Source organism: Gopherus flavomarginatus, chromosome 1 (genome assembly GCF_025201925.1).
Source record: "Gopherus flavomarginatus isolate rGopFla2 chromosome 1, rGopFla2.mat.asm, whole genome shotgun sequence".
In the NCBI taxonomy this organism is placed as follows: Eukaryota; Metazoa; Chordata; order Testudines; family Testudinidae; genus Gopherus; species Gopherus flavomarginatus.
In genome coordinates, this window is record NC_066617.1 from 135,119,540 (window position 1) to 135,143,212 (window position 23,673).

Sequence of the window (23,673 nt, forward strand, 5' to 3'; positions counted from 1 at the left end):
ATTACCACACTGGGGAGAGAAAACTCCATCCTTTCACTGATGGGCCAGTACTCTGTACTTAAGGTGAAATAATAAACTTTTCCATGATGCTCGCAGTTGTGCAAAATTTCTCTTTACCTGGTGATTATCTTATGCCTTTGAGATATTCCTTGTAATTTGAACCTGGCTTCTGTAACTGTAGATGCTGCCGTTATTCATAAAAATGTCTACAGTTGTCTAGAATACCTACTGGCTTTGGCACCAAATGCTCTGTTCAGCAACAATGTTCACAAAGTAAGTGACCTGGAGGTCTTTTACCTATAGTCTAGTAACAAATGCTTCAACTTTACCCTTGTTAGTTGCAAGCAAGTCCTTTACAGGTTCTGTTTGTTTATACAGTAAATCCAGACTGTTACCACTGATTATGCTTCTTAGAGACGTGCTTCCCAACATGGATTATCCAGACAGTGACAAGTGTTAAAAGTTTAGCAAAGAAGGAAAGTAACACTGAGTACAGGAGGCTGGAATGGAGTTCGAGAAGAACACACATGCCTCTGAAACCACAGCACGCTGGATTTTTTTTTACACTGTGTCCGATTATGTTCTAATTTGTCTACTTTCTAGCACCTTTTTTTAACTTACCAGTTTTTTGTGGCAAGAAGGAAAAGTCTGTCATATTGTATGGCTTAAACTGAGAGCAAAAGTAACGATTTGTGCGGGTTAGGGTTTGCCTGATATGGCATACTGATATCATAGCTGCCCATTTTGTAATCAGACTTTGTGGGAGAAATCAGAGTGCTTCCCAGTGTTTGTGACTTCTTCACAAAAATATCCTGCAATCTGACGTCTGCAGAGACGAGGAGTAGGTATTTTCATGTCAGTTGTGTACATCAGATTTTTCTTTCTTTTCAAGCAATAATTTCATGAGAAACTTTGATTTGTATCTGTAATAAAGCATGGTGTAATAAAAAAAATTACTTGCGAAGTGTGAAATTACATTTAAGTAATGATCAGTCTTTTTCAGTGAAACTTGCACATGAGCGTATGTATACATACACAGACTCTAGTTACATTCAAAACAGCCTAGATAATAAACGTTTTATTGAGGGAATTCCTAGAAGTTTTAGTGTAGAGCGCTTCTATGCTTGTACAATTAACTAAAATAAAAGTGTACATACTTTTAAATATTTTTTCTATAATGAGATCAGTATGTATAGGTGGAGTGATTTGTTAATCACTTCTTAAGCAGCTGTGCTTGGTGAGCTGTAATAATTAAGTTGCTGTAATTTTGAAAGTACAGAAGGGCCTGTAATTCAACAGTTAGCCACTAAACGTTTAATTACTATTTTTACTAGATAGCTGAATTTATGGAAGATTACTAAAAGGACTGGCAAACTTAAATATTAATGTGAATGTGAAAAAGAATATTGCAGGCTGGATTCTTATTGGGCGCTGTGTTAAAGTAGCTGTTGCAACGTATATTGATATGTTTTAAAGCTGACATCTCAGCTTCATTTTGGCATTCCTATTGAACAAATATTGTTCATTTTAAGTAATTAAACTTAAATTTCTGTACCCTCTTCCTCATTCTTTCAAAAATATTTGCTGTGGCCTAAGCGTGCCACAGCCCTGGCCTGGGAGCCAGACAGAGCTGTGCACCTTGCATTGGGAGCTTCAGGTAGCATTGAGCTTGGGCTTCCCAGTTACACTGAAAGAGTAGTTTTGCTATATGACCTCCCTCTCATATAGAGACAGCTCTATGCCTGGCAGATAGTGGGGAAAGAGAATCCGTTTATTCCCTATCATTCCCCAACCCATTTCTTGTGAGTCACTTCGGTGCGGAACATCCCCTGTAGTTCCCAGAGCATAGATGGTGTTACTCTGGGCTGTCCATGTGTGGGCCACACAAGGGGGAAAGGCTCCTTACTCCCTGCTTTCACTGCATGGTCAGGTAGGGGGGATTGCAGTGTAACCCTCTGTTTCCTATGTATTTCTTTTGTGGAAGAATTTCCTTAACTAAGGTAATGATGCTTGATGATGTACCTAGTAAAAGGCGAGGTGCCTAGTGTGGCCCTCAGGGACCAGTGTTGGACCTAGTTTTATTTAACATATTTACTAATGACTTAGAAGAAGTAATAAACAGCACATTAAATTCAAGATAATACTAAATTGGAAGGCGTTGCTAGGACGGAAGCTATGCAAGGAATCTAGAAGTTAGAGCTATTGGCAGAAAATAACAGTGATGTTAACCCCAAATAAATGCAGCCTATTTGGTTTCTGTTGCAGAAGCCCTGTCTTTTCAAGGCCTCAAATTTACATCATCTCTGAGTTTCCTTTAGTTTGGAAGTACTGTTCTGAACATGTATGGCTGGTTTAGCCATAAAATCCATGTCTATTGATAATGTTGCTGACCATCCTTGCCACTGTCATTTGGTATCTGGCCTCCCAGGCTCAAACCATTAGGTTTAATGTTTCTAAGCACAGTCCTAACTATAGTGCTGTTTCTGCAACCCTTACTTACGTTGCTGCTGCTATTTGCTTTTCTTTTTATAACTATATCCTCCTGGGGCACGTGAGCTATACTTGTATTGACTTATGACAACTTACTGTGTCTTGTACATCTCTTATATCACCTCTAAGTCTGGTGAGCACCAAATTTTATTTTTCTCAGTGATGTGGCCAGATTAGTTCAATGGGTTTTGTAAGTGAAATAAAGATCCATCTATGGAGACTGATAACCAGTTGTGTCATAAGTGAGCTGGATGTTGAGGGAAAGATAAGATCTTCCTGCAGGAGCACAGAATATTGTTATGCTATTGACAACAATATGATCTTGAAAGAAGGTGAGTGTGGAAGGAGACTTTCACTTTTATAAACTGCTTCAAATTACATTAGATCAACAGGGACCATCTATTCAATAATCATTACCCTTCAGGGCAATGTTTAAAATAACCTAATTGTCCTAATTATAACCTAATTATCTCTAATATTGTATGTTATGGTTCTAATATTATATAAATTTACAATTAATCACAATTGATATTGTTTGGACACTCTTAATAGAACAGCTGAGCCACCCTGTAAGCTCATCCCTCCTCAATGAGATTGACTCATGTGGGACAGCCTGAATTGATATTGAGATCTCAGATATAGTGTTGTCAGTCTCAGGGCTTTGTAGTGGAGCCCGGAGCTGGAGCATGGAGCAGCTCCGGAGCAGTGGAGCTGCAGGTTTTTGCCTGGAGCGGAGCCAGAGCAGTGCTCCAAAGCCCTGGTCAGTCTGGCACCTTTCCTAGGAGTAATACTTATTTATATGTGTGTCATGCATTTGGTCAGGAGAAGAATTCCATTAGAATTGGTCTTGCCCACTTCTTCCTTTCTGATCATGCCATTCCAAAGCTGCAAGTCATGTCCAACTCTTGCATTAAAATTGCCAAGGAGTATGAACTTGTACTCTTTGATGGCATAGACAGTTTGGTCAAGGTTAGTATAAAATCTTTCTTTTGATTTCATCATCAGCATCAAGGGTTGGATCTTATGCACTAATGAGTGTGGCATGCTGATTTTTGGCAAGTTTAAGACAGAGGGTCCTGAGTCATTCATTGATGCTAACAGGTAATTCCAAGAGTTGGTTGATAATTATGTTTTTAATAGCAAAACCAACATCGTAGATTCATCGTTCATTGTCACTGCTCCCTTCCAGAAAAAAGTGAAACCACCACCCTTTTTCCTTGAGCTGTCCTCCTGTATGTCAGGTCTCAGAGCAGCAGTGTCGATGTCATGCCTCCTGAGTTCTCTGGCCACAGTTGCTGTTCTTTGCTCTGAATGGTTACTTTTCAGGTTGTCCATCAGGTTTTGAACGTTCCAGATTCCAAATTTCATTGTTTAGTTTTGACCACAGTTAGGTGATGCCTCTGGACATGGTTATCCAGTCAGGGGGAGGCAAGGCAGACTATGTTTAGGGCACCTTCAAAAACTAGTTGACACTTTCTCTGTGGCCTTCCACCAACTTGGACTCATACCTAACACCAAGAAAAATGAAGTACTCCACCAACAGGCTGCAGATCACCAGGATCCTGCTCCCATAATTCAGATCAATAAAGAGACCCTGGAGAATGTTGAGCACTTCCTTTACCTCGGCAGCTGTCCGTCACAGAAAGCTGACATTGATGATGAAGTTTAACACTGCCTTCAGTGTGCCAGTGCAGCTTTCAGGCGCTTGAGAAAACAAACTTCAAAGATTGTTACATCAAGAATCAAACAGAGCTTCACATGTGTCAGGCTGATGTTATCCCTTCTCTCTTGTACTGTGCTGAAACCTGGTCAAGTACAGTAGACACTTCAAGGTTCTTGAATAATACCATCAGTGGTGCCTCTGAAAAATCTTCTGAGTCAAGTGGAATGACCAATGCACCAACATCAGTGTTCTGTCCCAGGCCAAAGCCTCGAGCATTAAAGTGATGATCATCCACCAACAACTCAGTTGGGCTGATCATGGTCTTCAAATGCGAGAAAATCAACTCCTGAAGCAGGTCATGTTTTCATAACTGAGCCATGGCCAGTGGGATGAGGGGAGGCAAAAAAAAATGTTTAAAAGACACCCTTAAAGCCAACATAAAAAAGTGCAATGTTGACATAAGCTCATGGGAGACCCAAGCCCTTGGCTGACTAAAATGGAAAAAGACTTTGTGGCAGGGAGCCTAGAATTTTGAGATAACAGGAAATGGAAAAATGGGAAAGGAAGAAAGAACGTGCCACACTCAACTCAGCAATCCAGTTTCACTCGTTTCATTGGGAAATGTCTGCATCAATTGTGGATCCCAGATTAGCCACCTGTGCATACACCATTTTTATGGAAGACAATAATCCTCAAACTCCAAGAGATCACTGATCGCTTATTTATATTTGTCCATTTTAAAAATGTTTGTTTACAGTTAAATTTAAAGGACATTAAAATGTCATCACTGTCATATAACATATCAAAATAGGCAGCTGGCGCTTGAGTTGACCTTTTTTAAAAAAAGTGTCAACTCAAGTGCCAGCTGCCTATTTTGATATGTTATATGACAGTGAGGACATTTTAATGTCCTTTAAATTTAACTGTATACAAACATTTTTGAGTGTGTATAGAAATAAATTGAGCGGAATTGCAGCAAATCAGACTAACGTTAGTCAGAACATGACCATCGCCTGTGGTAGCATCCAACTGATGGATAGTTTTATGATGATTGATTTGAATAATTCTTATTGTTAGTCTCAGTATCATTCATCTGCCACAACACCTGGTCTAGTACATTTGTTTTAGTTTGTCATCACTTCTTTGCCTAGTCTCATTCTGTAGCATAGATGTTCTTAAATGTTATACATTGTAAGACAGATGCACTTAGAGATGAGTGGCTACTGTTTCAAGATCTGTCCTCTCTTTTTGTCAGATTGATTTATATTTGTAATACTGTTTGTATTAAATGGGTTATGCCTAGCTCAGGGCTGGCTCCAGGCACCTGCATTTCAAGCAGGTGCTTGGGGCGACAATCTGCAAGGGTCGGCAGTCTGTGTGTTTTTGTGGCCCCAAGCAACGTGCTGAATTGCTGCCATGGATGGCGGGGGCAGTCCGTGTGCTGTTAGGGTGGCATGTGCGTTTCCACAGCGGGAGCAGTGTGGCGGCAGCTTCCGTCTTCAGCTGCCCGCGGTGGCAATTTGGCGCGCTGCTTGAGTCGGCAAAAACAGTAGAGCTGGCTCTGGCCTAGCTTTAGGGAACAAATCTTGCCAAGAAATCTAGCACTACAAACAAAATAATTGTTCATTTTTTTTGGAAATGTCTGGCAACTAGACAGGGAAAAGCAGTACTTCCTACTCCCAACCAAATCACCTACCTACCACCTACCCATATAAGGTAGAGAAACTTTTTAATAATAGTTGTCTCCATATCTTCAGTTGGCAGTTCAGCCGCAGTCAATCATTGTCTTTTTTTATGCAGCCTAAATCAATAAATCTTGAATGCTGTTCCCCTCTTTGTACCACCAGCCATTTGGAGACATGCTGCTTACAATTTGCTACCTGCAGTTTCTTTTCAGTTTTCTGGTACACAGAACGTTTCCCTGGCCTGGTTTGTACAATGTGCTTCCTGTAAAAGCTTGTATTGTAAAGTCTCTGGGTCAAATACTGAATGCCTTAACTAGCTTTTTACTCAGGTAAAACACCCAAGTGATGTGATGTGGACCAAATGAAAACTGAGTGAAGGCTGTATATCTATGTGTCCGTACTAGTTCTTTTCCTCCAGATACATACATGTTGTGTTAGGCCACTGATTATGGAGAACCCTGCATTTTTAAAATAACTCAGTGCTATACATTACAATGTGGTTTGAAAAAGAGAGAGCCCTACAGTAGTAGCCAAACTTTCCTGGCAAGCGGATCAGGGAAGCAAATCCCAAATTTAAAAAAATACTTTGCCTTTATGTATAATGTCTTGTCAGTGAACCTGAAAATGCTTTACAAAGTTGGACAGTGTTTTCTCCATTTCACGGGTGGGGGGCAGAAGCAGAGAAAAGTTTAGTAACTTGCCTAAAGTCATACAGACCATAATTAGAGGAAAACAAATATGCTAATTTATGGACACATACTCCAACTCGACGCATACTCCCTTACTAAAAGGATTAGAATCTGTATTCCTAGTCATCCATTATGATCAGAATGCGTGAGTGTGGATAAGTAAGATGAATCACAGTTATTCAGGGATCTCATTGAGAATTGGGGGACTTTAATATTAATATGGAATTTGACAGAAAGCCAGTGCAAACATTGTAAATGACATTAATTGCTCAGATAGTCCTGTGTTAAGGTTGCAAGCTACAGCATACAAATTACTTTTATATATACTTTTCAATTGCTGTTTCCTGTTCTACGTTTTTTACCTTACAATGTAATTTGGTATAATAAGCACACACTGGAGGATGCTGTAGAATTTTTTCTATATGCTAGTGAACTTCTGGAAAGTATAATGAATATCTGCAAGACTGCAGTACTATAACAACTCTTTAATTATCAAAGATCACTAGTAAAAACTGTTTGCACATACTGTATTATTGCAAACAACTTATTTATTCTCTCTCAGACTCATGTTACACATACTGAATCACTATCTGCCCTCTATTACACCTCTGCAACAACTTTGATGGGCCAGACTCCTACGTGGCTGGTCCTCCCTGAGTGTTTGATATTTGTTACAGACTTTTAAAGCTCATTGTCCTTCACATTGTAAAAAATATATCCCAGCAATCAGCACAGCCTGTCAATCATAACTCTGCCCTTGTTTGAGTTACATGCAAAAGAAAAGAATAAAAAAATTTCTCCCAGGATAAATGCTCAAAACTCAAGGGAAATTGAAACAAGCATAGATTGCTTGTTATTAAAGATATTCACAACTTTTAACAATGTCAAATAGTAAATTGACTTTGGGGTTGGGTGTATGTGTTTAAAACTTCATTTGCTAGCATATACCACAGTTTTCTCGTAAACTTAGAAGATGTAAAAATTGGTAAGAACGTCGTATGTTGGTAAATGTCAACTCTTCATGGTGACAGAAGTAACAGTGAAAGCTTTTCTGTAACCAGCAGTCCATATTCAGTGCATGGACGTACTGAATTAGTATGTGTTCTTACATTAGTTGAAGAAAATGCAATTATAAGTGTAGTTTAGTTTCAGCCTCAAAGGCCAGCTTCTTTTAGTAGCAGTACTTCTTGGCGTGAGTAGCAACATTATACAGTATGTGCCATTGTTCCTTTTCTGGCAGATTCAACTAAAAAAAAAAAAAAATTAAAAATGTGAAATCAGTGGTGAGGTTATTCCAGTGTAACTAACTTTACTGACTTCAGCAGGTTTGCACCCAGAATGAGTTTGGCTCATTATTTCCCAGAGGTTTATACCATAGGGTAAAGTTGTGATCTCTACAGTATCACAGGATATACTGAATAAATTTGGAGGGATGAAGAGACCACCTGATGCCCATCTTCTGACCTTTGTCAAACTACAGCTGTGGACTAACTGCTCCCTAAGTAAAGTATTTTGATGTATGGTTATTCATAATTTGTAGACTTATTCATTTACCTAGCACAGTTCAGGCTGAAATACTTATTGTCTGCTACAGAAACATAATTTGCCACTTTCAACAGCAAAAGAGAGGGAGACTGTAACATAGACACTTAGCCATAATCTTCTCTTGTGAGGTCAGTCTATGGGCATTTTTGCCGTCATGTCAGTATTTCATTTTACACAATGCTTCTGAAAAAACATTTTAGTATATAATATTTTACTAAAAAAATTATGGAGTCCCTTATTTTGTACACTGTATGTAATTGTTTGTAGAGCATTTAAATGTGTTATACATATGTATATTTTTTCAGCGGTCTAATATGAGGATTAAATGGTGGACACAGAAAACCAGTTTTTCCCCCTTAGAGGAGGATGATCTCGGAAGCCCCTTATCTAGAGAGTTCCTACAAGACATGGAAAACATACAGGACATCTCTGTCTCTTGGTGATGATAGCCCTGGAGCATTAAGTGTAACAGAGCTCCAGTCTTTGGGAAATGGTCCAGGATCTGATGGATCAGTCATTACAGGTAAGAGTTTAGAATATAGTAAATCTTCATCAGTTGAGATAAGATGCATTTAATTGAGCTAAGCAAATCCTTCCTTTAAATTACAACAGTTGTTTCAGATGTATAGATCACACTGGAAGCAAAAACCTTTCAGCTGTTTAAAATGCCAGTAAATTAACTCCAGCCTGAAATTTATGAGACAAATGTTACTCCATAGAAAGTGATATTTTTAGAACAAAAATTTAAAATTTTTTTTTGGTTTCACTGATGAGGTGGAGATAGAAGTATGTTGGCTTGTTTTGTATAAATTTATGCTCCCTTTAAAATGAAATTTTGCTGACTACCTTTAGTGTACACCATTTTTTACCAGTATCTTTCCAAATAGTCACAACAGCTGTTACTACAAAAGTAGCTGCATTTTCCCCCTAACTTAGCAGATATTGTATAATATTTATAATACCTCAAAAATTTCCCCTGATTTCACGGTCTTTGAATCAGTCCCAGGAACGACAATCTGTGTGACTCTTATAACATATATGACATGTATAGTAAAATCTGTGCCAAAAGAAGATTAGTCATTCTGACTGCTAAAAAGTTAAGCTAGAACTCGGTGAAAAGGTTTGTCTGTAACTTTTCATCTCTCCAAAATGCCCTTATTTAAATGTTGGTTTCTCTGCTGATATCAGTAACACATCTGAGAGAGTTATTTAGGCAGAGAGCCATTAATCCTCAGATCTTTGACTGTATGAGGTTTTTGTTATATAGAAAGCATAATGAGGACTGTAGTGCTGCCATTAAGGTTGTGTACCATTTTTGCTTATCCAGTACAGTGACAATGGGAAATTATTTTTTTCCCACCACTTTTGGAGGACAGGGAGAAGAAGATTAAATTTACTTTAGAATAGTGTTTGAAATCACAGATCTTAATGCTGAAGGTGCATAAATGTGGCATGTTTATGCAAATTAATGTCCTAACTTTCTTATTGAGTAAATATACATGACTGATTTACATAAATGAGAGCAAATGTCCCGATTACCAGAACATGAGACTGACAAGGCTACAGCATGGAATGAGCTTTAGGAACAGAGGGATTTTTATGCTCCTAGCTGACTGGGGTATTTCCGTAGACCGCTGTCCAGCTAACTCTGGAAGCTGTGTCTTGTTTCCCCTAGGCCTGGAGTGGATGCGTATGAGGCTGTGGCTGGGTTGTTAGCCCCTGTTGCTGACTGCTTCTTGCCCTCTGCTATCAAGGAGATCTGGTTGCTTCTTGCCATCAACTGGGAAGTGCTCTGTCTGAGCTGCTATACCTGGGTGTTTAGTTCTGGCTTCTCCTTTCTCTTTGGTTGACCTCACCTACTGTTCCCTGATAGGAGGGCGGAAGCTGTGGTTGCTGCATGCTTGTCCGTGTGACAAGGGAGAAATGGCTAGAGCATTGCCCAGTGTCACTCAGGGATGGCTTGGGAGACTCTGATCAGAGATGTAGCCTAGAGCAAGTGTCATTTACAATAGAAATCATAAAGATGCAGCCTAGAATATCTCCTTAGCTCTCAAACTTCTGTAAAGAAGTTCAGAAAGCTGATTTGAAAACAGGATCCTTCTGGCCAAAACAAGAGATGTAACACATCTGAGTTTGTGACATGGTGTTACCAACTCTCACGATTTTACTGCCTTCCTGGTTGCAAAGAAAAGATGGAAAACATGAACCCAAAGGCACAAAATCTGGAAGGCAAATAAAAAGAACCCAACTTAAAAAAAATGTTTTGGGGTGGTCTGAGTCAAGATTTTTGAGGTTGGGGTTGGCAATGCGAGTTCTGAGTGAACCTGTTTCTAACATCATATCCTTGACCTACAGTCATATAATTGTTTTAATATATTTGTTCAAATAAAATCCCTGTGAATTTGGTAAAATCTTAGTGTACTGCAAAATATAAGGAAAAGTCTTCTAGCTTTAGAAAATTTCAAGTTTGGTGGAGTGTAGGTTCTAGAACAGTGATACTCAATTAGTTCTACCCGCGGGCAGATTTGAGAATTTTATGATAAAGCAGGCCATTTGCGCAGAAGGCTGACAAAATTTCAAAAAAAAACAAAAAAAAAAACTTCAGCTGCCAATAAATAAAGACCTTGATTGCAACATAAGTATTAGTGTTTCTAGCTTTTAACAAAGTTTATAAATCAACATTTATTACCTGTATTTGTGGCAAACTCTAATGGGAGAGGTGACATAGAGAATCACAGGCAAGCTTTGTGAAGAGTGGTTTGTAGGAGGCCAGAGCAAGGTGCATGCACTGGTGTAAATGCTTATCTGCCAGGTGCTTGCGATGTTGGTTTTTTATAGTCGTGGTAGAAAACCCAGATTCACAGAAGTACGTTGATCTGAACATTGTTAAAAGATAGATGGCTAGATTCTGGCTATTCTGAAACTGGTCAGCATATTGAATCCAGAAATCACAAAGTCTCACTTCTCTGAATTTTGCCTTCAAGACATCTGAGCTCTGGAGTTTTACAATTTCTAACTGAAAGGTACCTTCATCCGTTTAATCAAGAATGCTCTTTGCTTCAGTTCTTTGCTAGGTCCACAGGCAATGACAACTAATGGATCATGAACAAACAAAAGCAAATCCTTTGGAATTTTAAAATTCTCAACTCACATTTTAAAATTTGCAGTCAGATTTTTGCATTGTTTTCATTGAAGTTTCGTCTGTAGCAACAACATACAATGTGGGAAAGTGCAACATCTTTCCTATTAAGTTTGTCTGAAAGGTTTTAAGATTCTTCTGAAAGCACACACTTTTTCAGATCTCTGATGCTGTTTTCATGGCCTTGGAGCTGCAAGTTGAGGCAATTCAGGTGACCAGTATATTGCACAAAAAAAGCTATCTGCGACATAGAGGGGACATCATTCGTAAATTCGAGAAACTCTCCACCTTGTTGGTCTTGTGGTTATTTCTTTTTGAAGCGCACAAAACCCCTCTAACACGCGCTTCCTACTTAACCAGCGAACGTCATTGTGCAGCAGCAGATTACTGTATTCAGCTGAAACGTCTTGTAAAAGACTTTTTTTAAAAAAAAGACGTTGCAAGCTAGAAGTTAAGAATATGTAGTTCACTAATCTCATCACAATACCCATAGTTTGTTTTTTCAAGTTCCCAGACAACTTACTGTGCAGGACAGTGTGGTGAATGATTGATTCAGTGAAGTGTTTTTAATGAAGAGTGTATCGCTGCCAAATGTGAAGCAAATACCTTCTTTTTCCCTGTCATAGAGGGACCTCCATTTATAACAAGCACAAAAAATGTACTTTCTGCAGATCTAAACCATTTTTTTCAAAAAAGCCTTTTACCTTTTCAAAAATGATCTTACCTGTGGTTTGGTTTCTAATGGTACTAAGCACAAATTTTCTTTCTTGAAAATTTCACCATCATAAAATCTAACAAACAGTAATAGCTGAGCCATGTCACTTAAATTCCTTGCAAGAGGCATATATTTGGTGTTTTTTTAATCAGAAAGCAGTGATGACAACATTTTTTGTAAATTGCCTCCAATATTCATACTGCTATGGAATCAAAAAGGGGAGTTTGCTTCACACAGTTCACAATGTCATCTTTCTTTTTATCTCTGGCAAAAAGTTCCTCCAGCATTTCCAGTGTGCACTCCTTCACAAGCTCGGCAGCCAGGAAAGACTTTTTCTCTTTAGCTAGTACCAACATTATCTGAAGAGAAGCAGCTGTTGCATACAGGAAAAAGTAACTAATGTGAAAATGACATTTGAAGTGTGATACGAAGACTTCAGATTTTCAATTTTGTCATGTCTTGCAACACTGCCAGGAAAATAGGATGTGTTAAAATTACTGTGCTTTGATTCAAAGTGGTACTTCACGTTGGTGACTTTATAGATGGATGCAGTGGTTTGGCATATTAAACACCTAAGATTTTGCATTTAAATGAGGTGGGATAGTAAAAAGAAAATCCACTGTCCAGTTTGGGTTAAAAGCTTGGTTTTCACTGTCAGCTTTGCAACATTTACTCCCACTCTCGCTCATTTTTTTTATTCTATTTCTATCACTAATGAAAAAATGGATGGCATCCTAGCTCAATCATAGTCGATACTATCGCAAGAACTTAAGATCCAGTAAGCAGTGCTTAATTTTTGCTGGGGTAAGTAAGTTACTTATTAAAGAAGTCATAGGGAAATGATAGGCAGCACATCTCTGTTTGTGAATTTAATGATTAACATGTTTTAAAGGTGAGCTGATGGGCCCAGCAGGAAGCCTTGGAAGCAGGAACATTTGGCCCACCGGCTGCCTATTGAGTATCACTGTTGCAGAGGATTGATGCAGAGAAGCATATGGTTTGTGTGGAGACATCCCTTAGGGATGAGTTTGGTGAAAGGGGGAACTCTATCTCCTAGGATCTCATAAAACTAGGTCACTGGGCAACAAAATGGCAGATGAAATTAAATGTTGGAAAGTGCAAAGTAATGAATCCCAACTATACATACACAATGATGGGGTCTAAATTAGCTGTTACTGCCTAAGAGAGAGATCTCGGGGTCATTGTGAATAGTTCTCTGAAAACTTCTGCTCAATGCATAGCAGTGGAAAGTATCAGAGGGGTAGCCGTGTTAGTCTGGATCTGTAAAAGCAGCAAAGAATCCTGTGGCACCTTATAGACTAACAGACGTTTTGGAGCATGAGCTTTCGTGGGTGAATACCCACTTCCTCAGATGCATGTAGTGGAAATTTCCAGGGGCAGGTATATATATGCTAGCAAGCAAGCTAGAGATAATGAGGTCAGTTCAATCAGGGAGGATGAGGCCCTGTTCTAGCAGTTGAGGTGTGAAAACCAAGAGAGGAGAAACTGGTTCTGTAGTTGGCAAGCCATTCAGTCTTTGTTCAATCCTGAGCTGATAGTGTCAAATTTGTAGATGAAAAAAAATCTAACAGTATGTTAGGAACTGTTAGAAAAGGGATGGAAAATAAGATGAAAAAATATCCTAAAGAGCCTATATAAATCCATGCTATGCCCACACCTTGAATACTGTGTCCAGTTCTGGTCATCCCATTTCAAAAAAGGATATTGTGCAACTGAAAAAAGTTCAGAGAGAAACACAGATAATCAACGTTATGAAACAGTTTCCATATGAGGAGAGACTAAAAAGAAGACCAAGTGAGGATATGATAGAGGTATGTAAAATCATGAATGATGTGGAAAAAGTGAATAGACAAATGTTATATTCCTTTACCCAGTGCAACAACCAGGGGTCCCCTGATGAAATTCATAGGCAACAAGTTTAACAAAAACAAAAAAGTAGTACTCTTTCATACAACACACAACTAACCTGTGGAACTCATTGCATAGAATGTTGTGATAGCCAGCAGTATAACTGGGTGAAAACAAGAACAAGTTAAGTTTATAGAGGATTGGTCCATCAATGGCTATTAGCCAAGATGGTCAGGAATGCAACCCTAAACCTCTGACTACCAGAATCACTCCATAATTGCCCTGTTCTGTATGCTCTCCTTGAAGCTCTGGTTCGGTCCACTGTTGGAGATAGGGTTCTGAGCAAGATAGACCATGGTCTGACCCAGTATGGCAACTTTTTTGTTCTTATGGGGGTTTTTTTGGTTTTGTTGGAGGTGGTTCAAAGTGAAACATTTTAATTTCGCAAGATATTTAAACTTTACAGATGAGCATTGGACAATTTCTGCTTGATTATTTCACTATTTTGGAGTTATTGAGCATTGTTTTCCTCACATTTTGAGAGGTGAGGCAGCGTAGTCATTCAATGAAGGTTTTGATTGCCAGATCATCTACATTGTAGTCCCTAGCTTATCTTCCTTTTGAAGATTCTCTTTCACCTCACTGCAGTTTAATCATATGGCCAGTTTTCACTCCTCTGGTAAAGGGCAAACTCTTCAGAATTGCACTAGAAGCTCAATATCTCCCATCTTAGACCCCAGTTCACAAGTAGTCCCAATGAACTAAAATGGGACTTTAAACACATGCTTAAAGATAAGCTTGTGCTTAAGTGTTCTGCTGACTTGGAGGGCTTTAACCAGGAAGATGTGTGTGCTGTCTTTCCATAACAGCAGGTCTGACTCTGACTTGAGTAGGCTAATTTAAAGCACATGTCTGGAGGTATCCTGGGCAGAAGATGTAATGTCCATCTGTGCTGATTATAACCATAGAGAAATGGTGGTCCATTGGCTGCCTGGGCATTATAGCACTACTTTGAGGATCTGGTCCATAGGCTTTGCCCCAGCAACATGAATCAGTCTGTTCAGCCAATGCCACTCTTCCATTTCCAATTTACGTTATTTTATAACCAGTAAAATATATGAAAAATAGATAATTGCAGAGAATTATAATGAGTAAGTTCCCTTGCAAACATGAAATTGTCATTCATTTAACACGTGATTTCAAAGCTTTAGATAGATACTTTCGGATCACTGTCTAAATTATTCTAGATTTTCTGTGCATACTTACTGAACTGTAGTTGAAATACCACTACAACTTCTTTGGTTCTGGGTCTTAAGCTCTCCTATCCTTTTGTGGGTGCATTGTGTGTATCACCGACATTAGCTTCTATTAATTCTAGTACAGACCCTGTATTTGTTTGCTGCACTATTAATAGAAGCATGAGCTAGTTTTCAAACAGATTTGTTACTGTTAAATTAATAGTGCATGTAATTTTTTTTATTTCAGGCTTTTAAAATAAACTCTTTCCTATGTGGATGAAATTTAACACAGAACTGGTACTGATTTTGATATTACAGAATTTATGAAGTTTCTTTTTCTTCTAGACACCCTTTCACCAGCATCAAGTCCATCATCCATTAATTTTGGCACAATTCCAGGTAGCATAGATGAATCACCTGGTGGAGTATTAAACATTGAATGTAGAATTTGTGGGGACAAAGCCTCTGGCTTCCATTATGGAGTACATGCTTGTGAAGGTTGTAAGGTACGGTTGTTTGTTTTTTTTTAATAGCCTAAACCATATTGCTTTATTTACAGGATTATATGAAGAAAAAACATAGTTACTTTGTAAATGGCTAATTAAAATCAGTCTAGCAGTAAAAGAAAACATAATTTAAATAATAAAGTCACTTGTGATCTTCTCAAGAAGTATTTTTGTCTGGTACCATAATATGATACTAAACTTCTTCAAGAAAGGCAGTTGATGATGATTATAAGTAGTGCTTTTGTGAAAAGAACTAGTTATCGTTAGAGATTAAAATAATTTTAAAAGGTATAAAAAAAGTTCCATTAGTGTTTTGTTTTGTGTTGGGAATATGCTATGGAAGCCATGATATTTCCAGTGAACAAATCCTGAATGCTTCATCACCACCATATCCTACCTGAATCACTTTTAGTATAATGTTTTACTTATTATAAATTTGGAGACAGTGCATGGTCATGAAGCCAAACATGCTTACCATCAGTCTTTGAAGTATAGAATAGATGACCAAAAACACATAAAGGTTTTATGTTTTGATTATTTTCTAATGTATGTCTAGTTTTATATATTTTTTCTTCATCATATAACAGGACTTGAGGAAGTGAAGCAATTTTAAAACATTCAAAAAAATTTTACAATCACTCAACCTTAACTCTAGGGTCAGGATAATAAGGTTCAAATGTAGAGTTTTGTGGATTAATGTTCTGGAATTGGTGGAATAATTCTAAACTTAAATCTGAAGATTTGTACTCATTCTTTTAGAGTTAGAGATTTAGGTCATGCTCAAATGTGGCACTTCATGACATGCTGGCACTGCAACGTCTTGCTTCACACATCACAATATCTTATCATGACACAGCGTGTGTAGCAATGTTTGTAGAGACTAGTATTTCATTGCAGTGTCCCTCAGAACATCATGGTAAGATCATTTATAAGCAGGGGCAGCCCTAGACTAGCTGCCAGCAACTGGCGGCCTAGGTGAACCATGCAGTCGGTGCCCCCCACCCCAAACTCCAAGGGCAGATCTAGGCTGAGGTTTTTGGTAAACTTAGAAACATTTTGCCCCCTTTTTTCCTTTTTAATGTTTAAGCTGTTTTTTTTTAAACAGAGGCTTAATTATTTAGTTTGTCCGTCTGTCTCTGTCCAACCAATGTTTCTGAGATCAGATAAAGTAGAGACACACAATTATCAGAATAGATTTGTACCTGACAGCTAGATGATATTTCAGTCCAATTTCAAATAAAAATGCATTAAAAATGTTAATTATAATTTTTATTACAAATCCAAAATCATCTATTACGTTATCCGGCTTTAATTGCCATTACCACCACATCCAATATAGAAAGAAATAAGAAAACTCTTCAATGAACTTTAACCTGTATTTGCAAAACACTCCAAATAAAAAACACTCTGTGCTCTTAAAACATGACTTTTCTTGCTTTAAGTTTTGAAAATTCAGTGACTAGTTCTTTTTAGACCCAGTTATCCAGCTATTTCATGCTCTATTGACATTTTGGTAAGTCCAACAAGTCTCTTTTGCACCATTGTTGAACGCAGATATGTTTTTATCAGTTTTAACTTTGAGAAGCTACATTTCCCCACTAGCTGTGGAAACTGGCAAAGTTAAAAGAATGTGTAGAGCTATAAAAATGTTTGGAAAACTGTCTTGAGTTTATTTTCACAAACAAACTTCAGTACTTCTTCAGGAGTGTAATGTTTCTTAAGTCATCTTGGAAAAACCCTAAGCTCACTACACAAATCTGTGGTATCAATGTCTCTTGAGTTTTCCTGAGTCAATGCCAACTCCAGTTTTATACAAAATTCTCTTATCTGTTTTGCTGTGTTCTTTTGCAAGCTGTGGATATCATATAGAAATCTAAATAGTGATTCCAGCTGCTGCATCTGTTGGAATCTTTCATCAACCAAGTGAATAGCAGTATCAAGGACTGCAAAGTAGAAATTCACTTTGAACCTTTGTTTTGGGTTCTGAATGGGTATGTCTCATCCTTCATATGAAAACTGCTGTTTCTTTTGCCAAATGCGAACTGGCTCTGGTTCCAATTCTGTCGGAAAGTCTGTTTCTTCAGCAAGCTCAAGAGAATCTACCAGTGTTCTTTCGAATCCTTCATCACTTCTGAATTCCTTCAGAATATTTTTAGTTTGCTGCAGTTTTTGAGTAGCAGAATATATGTTCAAGTTCTTTTCCTGAGGCTGCATACTAGTGAGGTTAATCTCAAAAAGGATATTATACCACAAAATGAGTGAAGTCACAAATTTGAACTTGGAAAGGCCATTTGCAAGAGCTTCTGCATCTGAACATGCCATATTGTTACCTGATCCAGTAAAGGTAGTATCAGACATTTCGATTAGGGCATCATAAATGCTTCTGAGTTAATAGCAAAGAGGCTTCAAAGCATCAGTGCGACTCTCCCATCTTGTCTAAGTGGTTTCACAGTTAGAGAATTCAAATGGCGAGTCAGAATCTCCCAATGGTGTATAGAGCCTGAGAAAAACACATAAACATGTTGCACCAGGTCAAAGAAACTGCTTGCCTCCAAACAGCATCTAGCAGCATCATTGACTACCAAATCCAGAGAATCCACACTGCAAGGAATGAATTCTCCTATGCACACCATTGTCTTTACCCTTCATATTACTCCCATTATCATAGCCTTGGCCACATACGTTTTCAACAGATAATGACATTGTTTCAAGCTCTTGTAGAATAGTTTCAGGCATAAATGCTCCAGTAGTATCCTTCAGTGGTACGAAAAGCAAAAAATGTTCCTTTATGAGCACTTCAACATTATCTTCCTCTGCAGACTTTTCCAGAACCGCAAAACAAATGATCATTGTCATTTGTTCAACATGACTCACATCTGGTGTACAGTCCATTATTATTGAAAAGTATTTTGGAGAATGGTCAGCTTCTACAATTTTCTTTTTAATGGCATTTGCTAGGATTTGAATAATTTCATTCTACATATTTTTCCTAAGTAATGAACCTGTGTTTCATGATCAGTTATTTTACGTAGATGCTCCTTTGTGACTGGATCAAACAAAGATAGGTATTCAACAAATTTTAAAAAGTTTCCATTACCTGGAGTATAAAATTTTTCATTTCTACCATGGCCGCAGAATGCTAAATTTTGCCCACCGAGACTCTCACTAAAGCAATCAGATGCTCTAATATTTGTTGCCAATATTCTTTTTTCCTTGATCACACATAAATTTTCTTCTTCAATAGTTTTTCCTTTTTTCAATCATAATTCAAGTTCTTTCCAATTTTGAAAACATTCCAAATACTTCTTTCATGTGAAATGAGAATTGAAGATATGTTTTTCCAGGCCTTCGAACCATTTTCAGTAAGTGATGTACCAATTGCTTGATTTCTAAACAACTTGCAGCAAAAGCAAAACACAAAGATCTTCGATACTGAATATTGTAACCAGTTTTGATGAATTTCTTCTCTATTAATGAGTTTCCTCATGTAATGCTGAGCAGAGAATTTTATTTTATTGCTCTCCTTAGGGAAGGGAAATTCATGAACTTGTTCGGGTCCATATTCCACAAGAATTTGACACACACTGTCATCACATCTGGGCCATGAAGCTGGGTCCCCATACTGTAACTTGTTTGACTTCCTCATCCTTTCTTCCTTCTCCTTCATTTACTTCAATTTCTTCATGTCTCTCTGAAGGTGAATAAATTTTCTCCACTTCCATATCAGTCTGATGCTGTGAGCTGCCTTCATCTAGAAGTAAGTTTCCATCATCTTGAGTTTCCAAACTGCTTTTTTGTGGATGTGAGCTGCCCTCATCTTGAAGTGGTATACCTTCATCTTGATGTTCCAAACTGCTTCCGTGCAGATGTGAGTTAACCTCTTCCTCTCCAAGTAAAATTCCTTCTTCTTCGAGTGATTGCTCATATCCATTCCAGTTAGGTGTGCGCGCACGTTCGTCGGAAGACTTTTACCCTAGCAACTCCAGTGGACCGGCAGGTCACCCCCTAGAGTGGCGCCGGCCTGGCACCCAATATATACCCCTGCTGGCCCACCCGCTCCTCAGTTCCTTCTTACCGCCGTGTCGGTCGTTGGAACTGTGGAGCGCGGCATAGCTGTCCTCCACGTCCCTAGCTCTCCTTTGTTTCATTGTTCTCATAGTTGTAGATAGTTGTAAATTGTAGTTGGACTTTTCGTTATTGTTAACTTTTAGCATAGCTGTATATAGTTAGTTAGCGGGCTTGGGCTTTAGCCCTTCCCGGCACCGGGCCCATGCCTGGTTCGCCGGGGTTCAAACAGTGCTTGGCCTGCAAGAAGCCGATGCCAACGAGCGATCCCCACGACACCTGTCTGAAGTGCCTGGGGGAATCGCACATTTCAGATAAGTGCCACATCTGTAAGGCTTTTAAGCCTAGGACAAAGAAGGAGAGGGACCAGAGGTTAAGGACTCTCCTGATGGAAGCGGCACTTAACCCTGTGGCCCCGACGCAGAGCGCCGGCTCCGCACCGGCACTGGACCGCGCCGGCACCGGAAAGACGCCCTGGCACCGACCTTCCCCGGCACCGGGACTCAATGCAAGGCCCTCGACGTCTGCCACTCCATCCTCGCAGACTTGAGCGGAGCGCTCGGCACCTACCTCTGCCGCGGCACCACTAACAGGGATTCCGTCGACTCCGGGCCCCGGAGGTCCGTCGACTCCGGTCCCTCATAGCTCCCCTATAAGATCCGGGGTTGAGCTGTTGGTCCCTTCGACGCCAGAGACATTCGCTTCGGCGCAGGACCTAATTCCTCTCACTGAAACCACCCTGCCTCAACCCCCGGTGCGGGTTTTATCTAGAGGCAAGCCTGCGACAATGCGAGCGCCGTCTCCGGACTCGCCCAGCCGGCACCGATCCCCTTCGAGGTCCCGGCACTGTGGATGTTCTCGCTCCAGGCGCCGCTCGCAGTCCCGGCACCGCTCCCCTCGGCGGTACCGGTCGTACTTGCGGCACTGGTCATCTTCCAGACGGTCTCGCTACTCCCGGCACTGGTCTGGATTGAGTCGCCGCTACCGGCACCGAGACTCCAGGAGCCGTTCTCGTCAGCAGTCAGCACCCCAATTGACCTCCCGGCACCGCGCTGGTGGCAGGTCCCGGTCGACCTCCCGACACCGCGCCGGCGGCAGGTCCCGGTCGACCTCCCAGCACCGCGCTGGTGGCAGATCCCAGTCCCGATCCCGGCACCGGTACAATTCCCAGTACCGGTCCCCGGCACCGAGGAGGTCTTCGACGTCGAGGCCGAGGGAGCCCTATCAGCCACGTTCGGCCCCACCATGGCCGTCCCGGCAGCCGTCTGTCTCATCGCAGGCAGACAGCATGTACGCTCTGGACGCGGACAGACCCGCGGCCCTCTTCCAAGACCCCCCTCTGCAGGATCAGGGACCACAACAGTGGGGCTTCTGGACACCCTGGGCGTACCATCAAGCCCAGGGCCCTCAGCACATTCCACCGCAACCAGCGACATTTGAGCACCGGGCTCCAGAGGCCTCATTGTCTCGCCCTCCCCCTTCTCCAACGGGGGAAGACCGGTCTAACCAGCAGGACCCTGAGCTCCCTCCAGGATCAGAGGCGTTGGTACAGACGGAGCCCCCCGTGGACCCGCTCCTACTGGGGGTCTCCTCATCGTCCTCCCCCGATGAGGCAGTGGTGGGAACGTCATCCTCCAATCCCCCTCCCCCTACTCGACCTCAGGGCGCACCAGGATCTCCTCAGGCGTGTAGCGCAAAACATGAACTTGCAGGCTGAGGAGGTCTCGGAAATCGAAGATCCTGTGGTGAGCATTCTCTCAGCGGATGCTCGCACCAGATTCGCCCTTCCCTTCATTAGGACTATTCAAGCCAATGCTAATACCATCTGGCAGTCACCGGCCTCTATCCCTCCTGCATGCGGGGTGGAGCGCAAGTATATGGCACCCTCCAAAGGGTATGAGTACCTGCATGTCCACCCGCCCCTGTGCTCCTTCGTCGTGCAGTCTGTGAACGAGATGGAGTGCCACGGGCAGCAGGCCCCAGCACCGAAGTCCAAGAAGGCGAGGCGCATGGACCTGCTAGGCCGGAAAGTCTACTCAGCGGGCGCCCTCCAACTCAGAGTCTCTAACCAACAGGCACTCCTTAGCCTCTATGCCTATAACTCCTGGGTAGAGGCGGATAAGTCAAAGGAGTTGTTGCCTCTGGATGCGTGTCAAGAATTCACGGCGATTCTTGATGAAGGCAAGAAGGTCGCGAGAACTTTATTGCAGGCATCCTTGGACGCGGCGGACTCGGCCGCCAGAGCTCTGGCTTCTGGGGTTACCTTGCACCGCATCTCCTGGCTACAGGTTTCTGGCCTTCCTCCGGAGCTCCAACACACCATCCAGGATCTCCCGTTTGAAGGTCAGGGCCTGTTTTCAGAAAAGACTGACCCCAGGCTGAAAAGCCTGAAAGACAATAGGGTCATCATGCGCTCACTAGGGATGCACACGCCCAGGACACAGCGCAGACCCTTCCGGCCTCAGCAGCAGCAGCAGCGCCGGCCCTATCCCCAGTACCGCCAGCGTCAAGACTTTAGTATGCGCCGAAGCAGGAATGGCTGGCGCAGACAATCGGGCAACCAAGGGGGACAGAATCAGAGCTCCTCTAAAGCCCCTCCTGGCCCAAAACCTTCGTTTTGAAGGTGCGCCCAAGGACGTTGTACCAGTTTCCTCCACGGATCCGTCCCCTCCGTTTTCCAGCCGCCTTTCGTTCTTCCTCCCGGTGTGGACCCAAATAACATCCGACTGTTGGGTCTTACGCACGGTGCAAACGGGATACAGTCTGCAATTTATTTTGCACCCTCCCTCCCGCCCCCCAGCCTCGTCCCTCAGGGACCCCTCTCAGGAGCAATTCCTCCTTCAGGAGGTGCAGACGCTCCTCAACAAAGGAGCCATAGAGGCGGTTCCAGAGAACGAAAAGGGCAAGGGGTTGTATTCCCGCTACTTTCTGATCCCCAAAGCCAAGGGAGGCCTCAGACCCATCCTCGACCTGCGGGAACTCAACAAATATATGGTGAAGTTGAAGTTCTGCATAGTATCTTTGGGGACCATTATCCCATCTCTGGATCCTGGAGATTGGTACGTCACCCTCGACCTGCAGGACGCTTATTTTCATATAGCCATTTTCCCACAACACAGATGTTTCCTTCGGTTCGTGATCGACTGCCACCATTATCAATTTGCGGTCCTCCCGTTTGGCCTCTCCACGGCCCCGAGGGTATTCACAAAATGCATGGCTGTCGTCGTTGCCCATCTTTGACACAGTCGCATACACGTATTCCCCTACCTCGACGACTGGCTGATTTGAGGCACGTCAGAGTCGCAGGTCCTCAACCACATCTGCACGGTCAGCAGACTCTTTGGAGATTTGGGCCTTGTTCTCAATGTGGACAAGTCCGCTCTGCTTCCCATGCAGAGGATAGAGTTCATCGGGGCCATTCTGGACTCCACCTTGGCCAGGGCCGTTCTGCCGCTGTCCAGGTTCCAGACGCTGTTGGCCATCATTCGGCGTCTACAGGCGGCTCCCTTGACCTCTATAAGGATGTGCCTAACCCTCTTAGGCCACATGACGGCCTGCACCTTCGTTACGGGTTATGCACGGCTTCGTATGAGGCCCCTCCAGTCCTGGCTTATCAGCCAATACCGTCCAGCCAGGCAGGTATTGGATTCCCTCCGGTGGTGGCTAGACCAGTCCATAGTGTGTGCGGGGCTCCCGTTTCATGCGCCCCAGCCCTCGGTATCCCTAACAACGGATGCCTCAGACCTGGGTTGGGGGGCCCACCTCGGAACCCTGAGGACATAGGGCCAATGGTCTCCTCAGGAGGTGGCCCTCCACATCAACATATGGGAGTTGAGAGCGGTCCGCCTTGCTTGCCAAGCGTTCTCCCATCAGCTTCAAGGTCGCTGTGTCTCGGTATTCACCGACAACACGACGACCATGTACTATATCAACAAGCAGGGTGGCACGAGATCCTCTCCCCTATGTCAGGAGGCGATGCGGCTCTGGGACTTTTGTATAGCCCACTCCATTCACCTCATGGCATCCTTTCTTCCCGGAGTACGGAACATGCTGGCAGACCGTCTGAGCA

At 41.8% G+C, this 23,673-nt stretch overlaps 1 protein-coding gene across 1 annotated transcript in view; it reads left to right on the forward strand.

Moving 5' to 3' along the window:
• The first annotated feature begins 8,397 nt into the window (after positions 1-8,397).
• PPARA (peroxisome proliferator activated receptor alpha) overlaps positions 8,398-23,673 on the forward strand; it is a 40,683-nt gene continuing 25,407 nt past the window's right edge. The window contains 4 exon segments of the mRNA XM_050966022.1: positions 8,398-8,423; positions 8,425-8,502; positions 8,504-8,595; positions 15,379-15,539. Of these exon segments, the coding sequence (XP_050821979.1) occupies positions 8,398-8,423; positions 8,425-8,502; positions 8,504-8,595; positions 15,379-15,539 (357 nt within the window).